Raw genomic sequence first — 18,062 nt, 5'->3', positions numbered from 1 at the left:
TTTTATAAAAATGGATGAGAATGGGAGAAGAATGGGTGAAATATTGAAGAAATGGTATAAAGAATGGGTATATATTTACATTGAAAAAGGTTTTTTTTTTTTTTTTTTTTTTTTTTTTTTTTTTTTTTTTATAAAACTAGCCGTTATTAACGGCTATATGCTTCAAAGGTGGCCCGGCGAGCCCGGCTTGGGTTTGCTGGTGAGGACGGGTGGGATGGAGGGGGGCGGTGTGGGGGACCGGCGCCGGTCCTAGCCGGGCCTCAGCCGGCCCCCACTCCTTCTAGTCTAATTTATAATCAATACAAACAATTACAATTACACACACTTAATGTTTTTTAACTACATACATCAGGATTATTGTAGAGTTTTTAAAGATTTTTAAAAATTGTGACATGAGTTTAGCTTTAGTTGCTACTAATTTAAAGCATATTTGAGTAGTTTCATTCTTATTTCTTCACTTCTTTTAACTCCATCCATCAAATATATTGCTATCACACCCCAACCGATGGTGTAAACATCGGAGTGAGACGAACAAGATTGCTCGAGACTTCATAACAGTAAATGTGACAATTATTTAATAAATAATTTCATTGCTAATATCAAGTACATTGTTTGAAATATAAATTCAACAAGTTTGGAACGAACAAATTACAACAAGTATTGAATGACTAAACTAGTAAACATGAATTTAAGTTTGGTGTGTTTCTAGGTATCCTACTAAGTTCCGTGCATCATCATCATCATCATCAAAAATCCTGCAATACGTTTCAAAGTATAGTTCAATACAAAAGTATTGACGAGTATACAAGTTTTGAGCACTAGCATATAAGTATAAGAATTTGAACAATCCACATGACAAAAATAATGAACGAGATTCATGTAAACATGGCATGCAATTATACAAGTCAATCCTCTGATTACCGCAAGTTTAAAGGACTTAACATGACCTCAAAAATACAGGCGGTGCGTTACTCCTATAGCGCTATACATGTTAAGGGGGGCTCGTACGAAGTTAATGACAAGTAAATCGCATAAAAGAATCATCCAAGTATACAAATCAAGTATCACATATTTAAGCATGTATGATTGGATTGTTTGTGTTTGTGATTTAAGCATAAAGTATGATTTCGTGTGTTTAAATAGTATAACGTATTGCACCCAAAGGTGTAAAAGGAAAAAGGGGTCATGTATGCTCACAATTTTGCAATGCTTTCCGATTATCCGTGAGTGACAAGTTGTTAGAGAATGGAAAATCAAAAGTAAGGCCATACGGCGTTTATGGAGTGGTTAGATTCAGAATTTAGAATTTAAGTATAAAAGTATGTATGCATAAAAGTATATCTAGTCTAAGTAATCGTTTTGACACTAAGTTGTATGTGATTTCATGGGTCCTAGTTTGCCTACTAAAATTAATCAATGAGAGACTTAGAATCATAGATAAGTTAGCCTAAGTTCATGATGAATAATCATAACCCGATTGTTATCACAAATTCGGCCAAGTTCATATATATATATATATATATATATATATAGAGTTATAATAATAATCCTAAGCTAAGTCCATCATGAGTTTCATAGATTGTCATGTAAGTTAAGCATTGAGGATTATCCTCATTGTATGATTCACCATTACACAAATTATCACAAGGATGATTCAGAAGGTTATGAATGAAAAGAATAACAACTAACTAATACATCATCAAGTAGCCAAGTAAGTGTGACAACTGGCACAAAACCGGTAATTTCCGTACTATTTTATTTATTTTTTCTATTTCCTGCAATTATGTGCTTAACCGTCAACATTATGTGCTTACTTGCTTTACATATGAAATCATGCATGTTTTATACTTTGAATATCGTGTTGTGCATTAAATTAAGGTTGCGTCAGAAAGATTAGTAAACTCACCGGTAAGACAAGTTGTATCAGCATCAAAAATACATATACACTTTCCGGAAGCTAAAACAAGCACTAAAAGGCACCCGAAACTCACTTTAAATGCTGAATTCTGCAGAATTCAGGATAATTCAGCCATAAAACAGCATTTAAACACTGAAATACTATGCAGAGTTGATGTTTTAGTGTCCAGAATAACTTGTAAAGTGTCGGGAATAAAAACTGTCACAAAAGGTACTTCATACCTAGTAAAACTGCGCAATTTAGCATTTTAACGAACCGGTAACTAGACGAATAATCGGACACTACCCAAAACATCAAAACTATACTAGAAGCATTGTTTTTATGATATAAAGCTAGTTATGGTGATAAAACACCTTAAAAATCATAAAAATACATAAACACACTTAATATTACATAAACCTTCTAATTTACACTTATAACCTTCAAAGTTCCAAAAACTTACACTTAACACCCCCCCCCCTATCTTGACTGACCCCATAGTGGCCCACCAACAACTCTCCATTAAAATATTCAAGTGTAGGCAAGATATTAGACATAAAACCTTGTGGTTAAAGGATGGTTGGAAGGTTATAAGGACTAACTCAAGGACTTGAAACATTATCTTCCTACTTCAAATTTCATCATCTTCCTTCTCCTTCTTCCTCTCTTATTCTCGGCCCTACATACATAGATATACATCCACCATTTTCAACCATCAACCAAGCAATCAAAGGTTATATCAAGGTGTAAGACGGTTATCTAAGAAGGCTTGAAGTGCTAGAAGTTAGAGAACCACCTTGTGGAGCTTTTAACATCTCATACTCTTCTATCTTCATCTTCTACTTGGTTGTGCCATTTCCCTAGCCATTAGAGCTAGTAGTAAGCATGCTAAACTCTATTTTACTTCATGTTAGTGCTATGTACAAGTTACACCATCTAAGACACTAAACTTTAAAAGATGAAGATATGAAGATCTAACATAATCTAAAGAAAAACAAGTGTTTTTAGTGATGTTTGATGCATGTTATGAAGTTGTTGTTGTTGAATCTTGTGTTTATGTTTAGATACACCATGTTAAAGCTTGTTAGAAGCTTAGATCTAACAAGTTTAAGCATGGATCTTCAAAGATCCATGGTTAAACTTGAAGATGAACTTGAAAAGTCTTTATGTGAACTTGAAAAATAAGTTTTAAAGTATGTTCTTGTGTTCTTGTGTGACTAAGTTTATGTAAAGTTAATTTATGAAACTAAACATCATAACAAGTTGGTAAAAAGTTCATCAAGAGGCTTACTTTTGAAAGGTTCAAGTATGTTAAGCATGGATCTTGAAAGATCCATGATGAAACTTGATGATGAACATAAAGATCTTCAAAATAAACTTAAAAATGGTTTTAGAATATGTTGTTCATAATTTTGAAACCCTAAAACTCATGGATGGTTTATTTTGTAAGTTAAAGTTTCATATAAAGATTGTTAAAACCTAACAAGAACACATGTTTTTGAAAGATTCATGTATGTAAAGTGTAGATCTAAAAGACTACACCTTTTTAACAAAGGCCAAGTTCATCATGGTATTTTACATGATGGAATTAGTGTATGTAACTTGTGATCTTGATTGGAAATTGATTTTGATGATGAAAAGAAAATAAACACATGTTTTGAAAACATGGGAAACCGTCATTTTTAGGGGAAACTATGTCAAAATTTTTATAAAATTTTGACACTTAGAAAAATATAAGTTTTGGTGAAACTTATTCCCTAAAAATTCACCTAAAATATTTACTAAGGTTTCCTTATTTTTATACAAAATTACAAGCTAAGAAATAATGTTTCCTTCAAGTTTAAAATCGATATTAAGTATGTATATTTTTAGAGAAAAATATATATATCTAGTTGTCACCAATTTATGTGCTAAGTGTATATTATGTGTATTATATGTAGTAGTGTATTAGAAACTTAAAAATATACTAAATACTCCCAAGGAGTATAAATACCAAAATACACATACAAATGCTTAAGGATACTTAAGTATACAAGTATACAAAATTCCTCAAAAAAGAATATATGAACAAATGCAAGAGTATATATATATTAACATAAATATATATTCCTCAACACATGTGGACTTGGACAATTTTGGACATAAATATATATTTGGACAAATATATATAATTACTACCTAGTAATGGAAATTATATAAAATCGGAAAATGACAAAAATAAATATAGATATTTTACAAGCACAACAAAATATATATTTTCACACAAGTCTTAAAAATATATTATTTTTAAGAAATATAATTCCGCAAAGTATTAAAAATCAAAGTATTGATTTTTTTGGCAAATAATGTAAAATACACAAGTATTTACATAAAAATACAAGTATACTTTCCTAAGTATACTTGCACAAAAATAATATAGGAAATATTATTTAACAAAATACTTATATTTATTTTCGAAAAATAATATAAGTAACATATTTTGGATAAGTTAAAAATATAGTTTATTTTTAACACTTATTGATCTTCACCTATCACATAAACAAATATATATTTTTGGGAAGTAAAATATATATTTACAAGAGAACAATACAAATTCAAAATACATGAACACGACGAACAGGCGAGACTCGACAAACAAGGGCACGACCGTCACAAACGATGAACATACACAAAACAAATACTAACTTAAGATGGTGACTTGTACATAATGTGTTACAAGTCTAGTGATTAACGCACATAGAACGCATATAGGTCATGACGCCTAGAAGACAAGCCGGTGAAGTTTACAACGCATGATACGCAAAACTGTGAGTTCACGTCCCCATTTTTAAACATTTTCTTTTTTCTAAACTTGGGGAAAATACATGTACTATGGTATGTAGAAACAAAACTAAGGAATGATACTATAGATCATGTCACGAATAGGGAGAGACTTAAGCACCATTAATCAACGTGATACCTAGACCGCAGAACAAAAGGTTAGATCTAATAGGTTTCAGGCAGCCACACTCTTGGCCACTTTGTTACCGAGAGTGCTTTTGTGTCTCAATTCCTTACATTTACAGAATACTTTTTTTCAAGTACAATGACATACCATGATTCTTACAGCAAAATATTTAAATGTTTTACACAAAACTGCATGAATTCACACCAACTTATGTTGACGATTTTCCAAAACTTACATGTATTTCAGGGAACTAAGTGGATGTACGCATGGTCTCTTTGCTCAAGGATGTCGTATGTGTTTCAAGTGATTACGTGTCGACGCTCCATTGCCACTTTTGTAGGATTTGTTTGTTATATCTCGCTTCTTTGGTGACGACGTCCCTTTTGTTGATGACGTTCTAGCTTTTCCTCTACCCATTCACGATTAGCTCATCATTGGACATCCCGATAGCGAGCATCTTGTCGAGCCTATCCCGATTCATCATATTCTCCTTGCTGCCATCCCTGCTGAGGATTAGCCTTTCATTGTTGATTTGGAGGATGATGTTGACGTTCTTGGGTTTGAGCTGAATCACCCTGAAAACGAGCTGGGCGATGGTGAGGTATTCGACATCGCCATCCTAGACGTAGCATCCCCTGTTGTCTCTGTCATTGACATTTCTTCTGATTCTGACCTTGATTCTGACACAGATTCCTTCGAGTCAGTGACCTCTTCTGGCCTTCGAGTCGCATGACTAGAGGCTTACCCTGCGGATGATGATGATGCTATGTCTGTTGCACCAGCTACACCCATTCATGTTCCCACACCTACTGATACACCTCCTCATACTCCCACTCACATTGCCAGTGACAGCTCCTCACAGCCACCCGTCCCAGTGGACCATTCTAGCTGGATATGTAGTATTCGTTTTGCTTCATCCTTTCCGCATACACCCCCTACTCATGAGGGAGAGCCCTCAGGTCACCCACATGTACCACCACCCGAGTTGTGTCACACCCCGATTTCCACACGTTTCACCGGTGGGCCCGGTGGGGGACTATCGTGACGTAGTTGGCAACAATATAGTCAAACAACACAATATGTAAATGCACAGCGGAAGGAAAAATAGATATATTTCAACCGAATGTTATTGTAATATCAAGTATCACAAATAGTTGAAAATAATCCACAGGGGATCCAAAAATAAATAGGAATATTGTTCAACAGGTTGACATCCAAGCTCGCGAGACTTATTGTGGACTCTAGGAGGAAGCCAGCCTATTTCGTTTAGTACCTTCAGTTAACCTTTTAGGGAAAATACGTCAGTTTACACTGGTAAATACATTCAACCGACACTTTTGTAAAAGGTTTAATAAAATTGATTTGAATGCACAAGGCACAAACTTTTATAACTTAGGATATTTATTTTAATATAATACTTGTAAACGAATTACATGTTTCTTTGCGTTTAGTAGCCCGTTCCGTAGACCGGGTTAAAGGCTAATAGACACACCACAGGTATAATGCCCACAAGGTTAATCCTTAAGTGAGATACCCTTTTTCATATGCAACTGTCAGGTGTACGCCTACACCCCGTGCTTAGGTCGTGGCCATCTCGTAAGATGAAGCCAGGGATATCCGGGACATGGTCATTAACCCCCCAAAGGCTTTAAGCAAACAAATCAAATTTCTAACGGGTCATATTGATAATACTTAACCACTAATCGGTTAAGGTCAATAGCCCGACCAAGCGGTATTTTATATACCGTACCCCAAGCCCGTATAGGGAAACAAGTTAAAAGTATTTACCTTTGCAAGTATAATTCACAAACAACTAACACATGTAGCTTTTACCGGGTCTTCTATTATAGAACGAAGGTTTATAATAACCTATTAGAATCCTAACGGGTCTTTTAATTTAGCCTTAGCTTAGACCGGTTAGTGTTAACGAAAGATGCGGTTCGAACACACGATTAAGCGAAGACCGGAGTAAAACGTGATTTAGACCTGACAGGTTTGAAGACTTGTTTAATATGGGTAATCCAACCACATTCTGGATTTTGAGATAAAAATGACAAGGTTTGACCCGTTTCGGCTAATTTATGTAAACTAGTTACATAAACCGAACCGAACGCGTAAATGGCGTCGGGTAACCGTGAGAGTCCTACACAGGTTTCCTAAGTTAATATGCTCTAAAGAGGTTGTGATATCAGTAGGATACCTTCCATTATGCTCATGACGAGTTTAATCTCAATATACGCCCCGTAGGGGTATTTTGGTCCTTTTAAAGATTACAAAAGAGATTTCTGGGTTAACCAGGAAATCTGAGTTTTCTGACCAAGTTATAAAGTTCAAAATACTTTATTTATTATATGAAGTTAGTAGTAATTGGATTCGGGTCAAAATACCATGTAGAACTCATTTTAGGTCCGAAAAGGCTATATTCGGTATTCACCGAATCAAAGTCATAACCGTAGGTTATGAGCAGGTTAAAAATAACTAAAAATCTTTAAAAATCCCAAAATATTATTTTACATCAGTGTGTAAAAGGTTTGGTGTCGAAATTCGGGTTTAGATAGGCTTTATGCTAAATGCGCCGCTTAATTACTAAAGTTTTTCTTATTTGCGCTTTTTAGCATAACTCCTATTCTAGACCTCGGATTGACATGAAATTTTAGGGACATGCTTAGAAATCAGTAACTAAGGTTATTGTCCTTTCACATATCCAAAATTCTCGTTTTAAAGTCAAAAGGGAATTATGGTCAACTTTAAGCATATACCGGAAATGTGCAAACGACTCGGACAAACAACGGACCAGCCACAGAGGGTTATACCATCATGTAACCTAGTCCTAAGAGAGTCCTAAGGCATATCTAAGACATACCAAATCGGGTCAGCACTGAAGTCAAAGCAAAAGTCAAAGTTTTGCGACTTTCGGTCCCGAACCGAGTCAAAACAGTAAATGGTCGGATCAAACAAGCTTAGATCAGTTATAATACTTATTATCAAGTTATATTAGTGATAAAACAGGTTACATGCCATCTACATTGTTAATTATGCATTAAATCGAAAATTAGCATTCTGTTGACTTTTTCTAAGCAACTTTGACCTGTCATTTGGACTAGTTAGAGTGGGAATCAGAGGGTGCCCTTTTAAGGGTTTAATTCCCACATAATTACCAACATATAACTACCTTTGATTCGACTAACCACTGGACCATTTGTGATTAATCGTTAAGTCAATCGTTAATTACGACGGATTGACTTTTAAGCAATAACTAAGCAAAAACTTAACTAAGAAGGGTTAAGCACACTTACTGAAGTCCTATGCATGACCAGAGATGAGTAGTGAAGACACTTGAGCTCTAGAAATGATCAGAAATGTTGAAATAAGGTGTGCTTACAATGGTTGCACATAAGGCCTTTATATAGTAGTCTTAGATGCATTAGATCATGCCACACAACTCTACAAGTGTAACCAGATCATCAAAAAGTGTCGCTGAGTGCTAAGGGTCGTTTAGGGGGCGCCCATGCTCTTGTAATAATGTCTAGAGTCGGTTAAAACACCAAACAGTGCTTATGTCCACGTTTTCTGCATCTGGGAGTCTGACGCGGCCCGCGTAAGACCTTTACAAGGTTTACGCGGCCCGCCTGGATCACCCTGACAGATTTCAAATCATTCACATATTGAAGCGTCCCGCGTAAGCCCTTTTTAAATCTTACGCGGCCCGCCTGAGTCCTGATGTAAGATTTTCAAATCTTTATCAATTATTACAGTCGGCTCTTGGCGTTTCGAAGGGGTAACTTTGCATTTTGGGCCTTTCTTATTTACGTATAAGGGCCTCGTGACTTTTACCCGCTTTGTTAAGCCCTCGGTTAGTTTACAACTACCCGAAAAGTCCTAACTCTCAAAGTTGACGCTTTTAACCCCTCGCGTACGAATTCGATCGTAACTTTCTCATTCTATAACGGAACTTGATGAAATTTATATCGTGCATTGTAGTGAGCATATTTTACCGTTACAAAGCCTCAGGTTTGTTAAAGGGTCACTCAGAGGTATAACTTAAACATGTTGACACATTTAACCCTTGTAGTTTGTAATCTCTCACTTTCTTCCACATTTCGTTCCGTATGATCCATGATTCATTCGTTTGAAGGTACGAGTATCATTTAGGGTTACTGTAAAGTATATTTATCCCTTTTTGACATTTTGAACCCTTAAATTCACATACTTTCCATGTTTGTCAACTTTAGTCCCTCTATAGTAATTATTGCCACGTGCAAACTTATGACACGTGTCAACACATTATAGGTCGCGAATTTTCGAGGTGTTACAAGTTGAGTCCATGCTTTCAGTCATCTCGATCTTTCCCTCCATATACTATGCCATTATCCGATCCGTATCATCCTTCTCATCACTCTGGATATACCAGAGATGATCTTTTGTTATCACTCCAGCTTCAGGTTGAGATCCTCTGTCGTAGGGTCTATGAGCTGGAGAATGAGCTCGATGCTAGACGACTTCTCCACCGGATTACCCACCACCAGTCACACCACCACCACCATCTTTAACCCCACCAGCATCCCCACTACCACCGGTATCACCACCACTACCTGTTCCTGCACCTGTTGATGGTTATGCTGCTCGAGTCCTTACACTTGAGCAGCATATGAGTTTCCTGATCCGTCAAATCCACGAGATCGAGGATGAGGTAGCTCATCTCCGCAGTTTAGTCTTCGCTACACCCCCACCATCTCCCACAACCATTGGCGCCATGTTTCTCCAAGAAGTATGGTCCGCCTAGGAGAATGGTGAACACCTGAGGTTCTGACCAACCTCCACCTCCGCCGATGCCGAGGACTGCTGAAGAGTTGAACTCTCTTCTGGAAGAACAGATTTCTGAAGCTATTGCCTAGTACGAGGCGAACCGTGCTGAGCACAGTGGAGGCTCAGGAGGTACTAGAAGTAATAGACATGGAGATTCATCTGGAGGAAACCCTAACCAAGGTAACTTTGAGTTGATTTGCTACAATTTGATGAAACTTATGAACGGTCTTTGTTTCATTGTTTCATTGATTGCTCATGTGCGAATTGGTTGAATAAATTCCAGGCTGCACCTACAAGCAGTTTCTAGACTGCAAACCACTGAATTACGATGGCACCGGATGTGCAGTGGCTTTCGTGCGCTGGACGGAGAAAACTGATTCCACGATCCGAATGAGCAAGTGCACCGTAGATCAACAAGTCACTTTTGTTACTGGGTTATTCGTCGATGAAGCTTTGACTTGGTGGAACTTACAAGTCCAGACTCTGGGTGACGATGGATCTTATGGTATGTCATGGGATGATTTGAAGGAACGAATGAGGGAGAAGTACTGTTCGCGTGATGAGCTTCAAAAGCTGGAGACTGAGTTTGGAATCTGTCCATGGTTGGTGCGGACATTGTAGGTTATACTCAGAGGTTCCATGATCTCTCGAGAGTGATCCCCTATCTTGTGACTCCTGAATTTAGGCGAATTGAGCGCTACATCTAGGGATTGGCTTTGGAGATTTGTAGTATGGTGACATCGGCAGAACCTGCAACAATCACTCAGGCTGTAACTCTGGCTGTCAGCCTTACTGAGGATGTTGTTCGTATGAAAAGTTATCATTGAAACCACTGAGAAAACCGAGACGCATGCTGAGTTGTCTGGTGACAAGAAAAGGAAACATTCGAATCTGAATCAAGCGACCTGTAACAACAACAAGGGCTCCAACAACAAGAAACGTGACCCCAATCCACCCAACGAGACGAAAACATTTGCAACTGCGAATAACACTGCGACTAGAGGATATTAGGGCACCCTGCCCAAATGTAACAAGTGCAAGCGTCACCATGAGGGAGCTTGTCGCATTCCGAAGTGCGATAAGTGTGGAAAATTGGGCCATCGTACCGAAGACTGTTGGGGAAGAAGAAATGGAGGCGGTAATAGGAATGGGAATGGAAACCGAAATGGTGTTGGTAATGGGAACGGTAACGGAAATGGCAATGGTATTGGTAGTAGGAATGGAAATGGAAACGGGAAAACCAAGGATGTTTTGGTTGTGGTAGTAAAGAGCACTTCAAGAAGGACTGCCCGAAGGAAAACAACGCTCAAGCTCGAGCATTTGTTATAGGAGCAAGGAACGCCCGCGAAGACCCTAATGTGGTTATCGGTACATTTCTCATTAACAATCACTTTGCATCCATATTATTTGACACTAGTGCCGATTATAGTTTCATGTCTGTGGAATTTAAACGTATGCTTGGGATTGAATCTAGTAAGTTAGATATTCCTTATTCGATAGAACTAGCCGATGGAAAACTTGTTGAATCAAGTGAAGTTGTTAGAGGGTGTATATTGGAACTTGGTGAATTAGTATCGATCTTCTGCCTGTCCAATTGGGTAGTTTTGATGTTGTAGTCGGAATAGACTGGCTATCCAAGAATAGAGCCGAAGTTGTTTATCATGAGAAAATCATTCGCATCCCTCTTGCGAATGATGAAACACTCATAGTACACGGGGAGAAGCGTGACACGCCCCTGCGAATCATCAGCTGTATGAAAGTGCAGAAATGCTTACGAAAAGGATGTGTCGCCTTCCTGGCGCACGTGGTGGATAAGAAGGTTGAGGAGCCGAAGCTTGAAGACATCCCTGTGGTAAAGGATTTTCCTGAAGTCTTCCCCAAAGACTTACCAGGATTACCTCCGCAAAGACAAGTCGGGTTCCATATTGACTTGGTTACAGGCGCTGCTCCTGTAGACAAGGCCCCGTATCGACTTGCGCCATCCGAAATGCAAGAATTATCTACACAACTCCAGGAGTTGCTGGATAAAGGATTTATAAGGCTGAGCTTCTCGCCTTGGGGAGCTCCAGTTTTGTTCGTGAAGAAAAAGGATGGAACCTTGCGGATGTGCATTGACTATAAAGAATTGAATAAGCTCACTGTTAAGAATCGGTATCCGTTACAAAGGATTGACGACTTATTCGATCAGTTGCAAGATCGAGCTATTACTCCAAGATTGACCTTCGGTCTGGCTATCATCAGTTGAGGATTCAAGAGAAGAGCATACCCAAGACTGCGTTCAGGACTCGTTATGGGCACTACGAGTTCCTAGTGATGCCATTTGGATTGATGAATGCACCGGCTGTATTCATGGATTTGATGAATCGCGTTTGCAAGCCATATCTCGATAAATATGTGATAGTATTTATCGAAGATATTCTGATATATTCACAAACGAAGGAAGAGCATGAGCAACATCTGAGAACCATTCTGGAACTGTTGAAGAAGGAGAAGCTTTATGCAAAGTTCTCAAAGTGTGAATTTTGGATTCGCGAGGTACGGTTCCTTGGTCATGTGGTAAACAAGTATGGTATTCGTGTAGACCCGTCAAAGATTGAAGCAATAAAGAATTGGGAAGCCCCCAAGACGCCGACTTAAGTACGACAGTTTTTGGGATTAGCGGGCTATTACCGAAGATTTATTGAGAATTTTTCTAAGATTGCTCAACCGCTCACATTCCTTACCCAAAAAGACAAGAAGTTTGACTGGAGAGACAAGCAGGAAGAAGCTTTGAAACTTCTCAAAGACAAGCTATGTGATGCACCAATCCTATCCCTACCCGAAGGTACTAAAGACTTCGTGGTATACTGCGACGCTTAGCGTCAAGGTTTGGGTTGCATGCTCATGCAACGCCAAAAGGTCATCGCATACGTATCGCGACAATTGAAGGTTCATGAGAAGAATTATACCACCCACGACTTGGAACTTGGCACGGTGGTGTTTGCTTTGAAGATTTGGCAGCATTATCTGTACGGTACTCGATGTACTATCTTCACAGACCACAAGAGCTTGCAGCACATATTTAATCAGAAGGAATTAAATATGCGCTAGTGACGATGGGTTGAGTTGCTGAACGATTATGACTGTGAGATTAAGTACCACCCTGGAAAGGCAAATGTGGTAGCAGATGCCTTGAGTCGTTAGGAAAGGGTCAAAACCCTAAGGGTTCGAGCTTTAGAGATGACGATTCGAATGAACCTCACTTCGCGCATTCATGATGCACAACAAGAAGCCCTTAAGGAGGAGAATCTTAAAGTTGAATATCTCCGGGGTATGGAGAAGCAATTGGTTCCAAACGAAGAGGGAACCTTATACTTCATGGGACGCATTTGGGTTTCGCTCTTTGGCGGTATTCGGGAAGTAATCTTCGATGAAGCTCACAAGTCGAGATACTCGATCCACCCATGATCAGACAAAATGTATCAAGACCTGAAGGAGTACTATTGGTGGCTAAAACTCAAGAGCGACGTTGCTGGTTACGTTGGAAAGTGCCTAACTTGCGCTAAGGTTAAGGCAGTATCAGAAACCATCAGGTCTATTGCAACAACCAGAGATACCCGTGTGGAAGTGGGAACAAATATCGATGGATTTTATAACGAAATTACCCAGGACCCCCAGAGGGCACGATATGATATGGGTAATAGTTGATCGATTAACAAAGTCTGCACACTTCCTACCAATTCAGAGAAAGATAGCACTGGAAAGCTTGCTGAGCTGTATCTTAAGGAAATTGTGGCACGTCATGGAGTGCCTATTTAGATAATTTCAGACAGATATGGACGTTTTGTATCAAGGATCTGGCAATCCTTCTAAGAGGCCTTTGGATCCCAATTGAATCTAAGCACGACCTTCCATCCGCAAACAGACGGCCAGAGCGAACGGACCATACAAACTCTTGCAGACATGCTTCGCGCATGTGTAATTGATCTAGGCGGCAGCTGGGATACTCACCTACCTTTGGTCGAGTTTTCCTATAATATCAGCTACAATACGAGCATAAAAGCCGCACCATTCGAAGCTCTATATGGCTGCAAGTGTCGCTCACTGTTGTGTTGGGCCGAAGCCGGAGATAGACAACTGATTGGTCCCGAACTTGTTCAAGAAACGACTGATAAAATCATGCGTATCTTGTGTTGATTTTCAATTAATTGCTCGTTTCACATGAATGAATCTTGATGAATGTCTTTCATAGAATAGGTTCGTGTTAATTATCTAATCTTCACGGGTTTGGGTAATTTTTGGGTGAATCGCCTGATAACCTTAGAAATGGTAATTAAGAGATTATTAAAACTTGATATTCTACGAATCTTGTCGCTGTGAGACTCGAGGTTATTAATAGGTCCCGGTTTGGTATATAGTTAGGATTAGGTTTTGTGAAAAATCGGTTTTAGTTCCCTAATCATACACGTGTCTATTAAACCAAGTTAAAATCCATAATTGCCTTAGACTTTCGCGCTGTGAGGTAGATTGTCATATTAGGGCACTTTCCAAGAAGTTAGAGGACTGTGAGGAAATCTAACAACCGGTAGTCGTAACATCCTTGTAGAGTCTCACAAGTTTCTTCCATAGAAGGGTCGAGAGGTCTTAGTAGGGATTTCTTAGGGTTTAGCATTAAAAGATCCCGGTTCCATACCACGCTAATTTCGAATAGAAATCCATTCCTAGTTGAACATGAGTCTAGCCTAGGTAGCCTTCATCATCACTGAGTTAAGTCTTCGTCCAAATTCGCGTGTAGTTAATTTAGTTAATTTAATTTAATTTTTAATTGCAAATTTAGGATTTTTAGAAACCCCCCCCCCAATCAAATAAAAAATTAGTTAAGTCGTGTCAGTCTTAGTCTAGATAGAGTCTTAGCGTAATTTAATTGAGTCTCGTGGGTTCGATATCCGGACTTACTTAGCTTTACTAGAGTCGATCGGTTCACTTGCCGGTTAGTAGTTTAGTCGAGTTTAGAGAGTCTAGAGTATTACTTTGAGTCTATATTTAGGTTAATTTTAGTTGTTTTTATTAAACTACTTTTAGCACATCAAGTTTTTGGCGCCGTTGCCGGGGACTCTTTGGCGATTGCGTTAATTACTTTGTTTGGACTTGTTTGACATCATACGTGCTATTTGTTTGTTTGTTTGAGTTGTAGGAGTCTAATTATAAAAATCAAAAATAAAAAAAAAAATATTTATATTTTGTCGAGTCTTTTGTTAGAGTCTTTTTACTTGTTTTGTATTCGGTTTTGTTGTGGATGCCCCATACGCGCTCGCAGGGACCTCCGCCGAGTCCGCTTACGATCAAGTCTTCCTTCTCGTCTTCATCCGAGGTAAGTTCTTCTTATTCTTGACACTTCGCCCCTTCTGACTCTACTCTCCACTCTCTAAACCACCAGCCTTCGACTTCACACCGAAGCCGTCACCACACAATTCCCCACCACCCACCCGTCCTCCGAGTCCGCCACCCACAGTTCAAATGGCCAATCGAACTGTTTACGAGCAAGCCACCACCGGTTTCACCGGTGCTAATTCACCCATCACCCTTCCCAACATTACTAATGATAGGTCCTGGCAGATTCCATCCTACATCGTGACGGCCATCACTAATTCGTGCCAATTCCACGGTCGTGATGATGAGGATGCTCCCGCCCACATTAACCGCATCACCCGCCTTTGTAGCACCTTCTCTGTTGAGGGTGTTAATCTAGATGCAAGGTACCTTCAGGTTTTCCCATTTACTCTCGCTGGCCACGTAGCCATCTGGTTCGATTCGCAGCCAGCGGGAACTTTCACCACTTGGGCAGGTTTACGAGATGCTTTCTTAGCCAAATATTTCCCACCTGCCAAAGCATCTCATCTACGCGATCATTCGTTCCGGATGGAGCCTGATGAGCCGTATCACCTGGCCTGGGAGCGTTTCCAAACTCTGATTTCTCCTTGTTCTCAGCATGGTTTATCGGACCAGGCACTCGTTGAAAAGTTCTACAATGGTCTCACCCCCGAGATCAAAGCCCGGTTCGATACTTCTGCTGCAGGGCAACTTATGGGTAAAAAGACTGTTAATGAGTGTAATGATTTGTTTGAGAGTTTCACCCATTCTGATATGGATTATAGCACTACCAGCAGGACTTCCATTCCTGTGACTATCTCCTTGGCCACTCGAGGGGTAAACCAAGTTGGCTTGGATTCATCGGTAGCTGCTGCTTTAGAGGGTCTTAAACAAGAGCTGAATGAGATTAAGAAAAAGGTTGATAGGTGTGAGGTTTTTAGGGGAGGCCACCATACGATAGATTGTCCCACACTTACACTCGAGCAGGTAGAGTTTATAGCCGGTCAGTCTAGGGGTCCCACGAATCCTTTTAATAATTCTAATTATAACTCCAACTGGCGTGGTAGTGGCAATAATAGTGGTTTCCGCTCTTTCGGTAATCCTCCTGGTTTTCCATTTGGTCAGTATCAAAATAGGGGGCCCGGTCTATACACTAGTAGTGGTTCAGGTCAGGGAGGTCAGTTTAGTGGTTCAGGTTCAGGGGGTCAGTTTGCTAGTGGGGGGTCAAATCAAGAGGGTCAAGGTAGTGGTAAGGGTTCAGAGGGTAGTCTAAGTAGGATTGAGGAGATGTTTGCTCAGTTGATGGTGAGAGATCAGGCTACACAGAAAACTTTAACTGAATTCGGTAATTTCGCTAAAAATCAAGAGCAAATAAACAAAAATCAAGAGCTTCAGCTTAAAAATCAACAATCCGCGCTTTTAGATCTTCAAAGGACAGTAGGTGATATAGCTAAGCAGTTACAAGAATACCCTCCTGGTCAGTTTTCAGGTAACACTCACACTAACCCGGCTCACCATTTAGTAAAAGCAATCACCACCCGTAGTGGAAAGAGTTTAGGAGAGGTAGTTCGAGAGAGGGTAGAGATAGAGGATGAGGAAGAGGTAGATGAGGAGATAGAGATGGAGACTCCCGGTAAGGTGCAACATAGGCTAGACCCAGCAAGTACCGCACACACCGAGGAGCCTCAAGTAGAGAAGAGTGTAGAGAAACAACCGGTAAGGGTTAGACCGTCACCATTAGTTGATCATTTTCGCGTCCCATACCCCGGCCGCCTTAAGCATCAAAAATATGCTAAAGAATATGGGCAATTTCTTGAAATGTTCAAGCAATTGAAGATCAACCTTCCTTTCATCGAAGCCTTACAGTCCATGCCCAAATACGCCAAATTCCTTAAGGACTTTCTCAAGCGTAAGGATAGGATAGGTGAGTTTCCTAACACTCCATTAACCGGAGGTTGTTCCACGGTGGTCTTGAATAAGCTACCGGAGAAACTAACCGACCCAGGAACCTTCATGATCCCATGTTTATTCGGTGGTGATGTCCAAAACCATGCTTTGGCCGACCTTGGTGCTAGTACTAATTTGATGCCATATTCATTTTATGAGAAACTAGGCCTTGGTGACTTGAAATCCACTCGTATGACCCTATCATTAGCGGATAAGACGATTAAGTATCCCCAGGGGATTGTAGAAAATTTGTTAGTGAAAGTTGATAAGTTTGTATTTCCGGTGGACTTCGTAGTACTAGACATGGATGCTGATGAAAACATACCGTTGATTTTAGGGCGACCATTCTTGAACACAACCAAAGCTCTTATAGATGTCTTTTTAGGCACTATCACACTTATAGCGGGTGAGGAATCGGTAGTTTTTAAGGTTACTAATTTGAGAGGGTCGAATGATAAAGTGGAGGCAGTGGCGTCGGTGGGGGAGAGTGAGAAAGATGAGAGAGATGAGAAAGAGGTGGTGAGTGTTTTTAGTCTAAAGGAAGCGATAGGACCCAAGTGTGGGGATCCACCGGATAGAAGAATGGAGGAATTAGAGAAGAGAATGGCGTGTTTAGAATCTAAGCTAGAGACACTGAGCAAGCCTCAGTGTGGGGATGGAGAGATTAAGAATACATCTAGATTCAAACCGCCCGATGATGAGTTGAGAGGTTGTGAGATATATGAGGGTGTTTGGAGAAATGCGGGTCGTAATAGGTATGATGGTGCTACAGCCCGTGAGTTTTGGTACGGAGGTGAGCTGGATCTACATGATCCTCCGTGAGTGTTAGAAAAGTTGACATCCCTTTTTTGTAGAGTTTGTAGATTTTGAGTCATTATCATAGTTTTAGGTATTTTCGTGTTTATTTGTTTATTAAGTCGTTTATTTTGTACTATGAGTCTAAGTTAGTAGTTTTGAGTCAATCTTTTGTTTAGAGTTGGTACTTCTTTGGTTTTTGCTTGTTTTTGTTTATGCAGGTTTGAATATGTACCACCCGTACTCAATCTCCATTCGGGTGATTTTGGAGCTGCTTATCAAATTCCAGGCATTTATCGAGTGTACTAGTCGGTGTCAAAA

At 39.6% G+C, this 18,062-nt stretch overlaps 1 protein-coding gene across 1 annotated transcript; it reads left to right on the top strand.

Moving 5' to 3' along the window:
- The first annotated feature begins 15,146 nt into the window (after positions 1 to 15,146).
- Positions 15,147 to 17,768, top strand: LOC110943718. Its single transcript, XM_035974885.1, has one exon. The coding sequence runs from the start codon at positions 15,147 to 15,149 to the stop codon at positions 17,766 to 17,768; it is 2,622 nt and encodes an 873-aa protein (XP_035830778.1).
- Positions 17,769 to 18,062: the final 294 nt, after the last annotated feature.

Source organism: Helianthus annuus, chromosome 7 (assembly GCF_002127325.2).
Source record: "Helianthus annuus cultivar XRQ/B chromosome 7, HanXRQr2.0-SUNRISE, whole genome shotgun sequence".
NCBI lineage: Eukaryota > Viridiplantae > Streptophyta > Magnoliopsida > Asterales > Asteraceae > Helianthus > Helianthus annuus.
The sequence above is the reverse complement of the archived record's forward strand: the minus strand, read 5'-3'. Positions and strand labels throughout refer to the sequence as shown.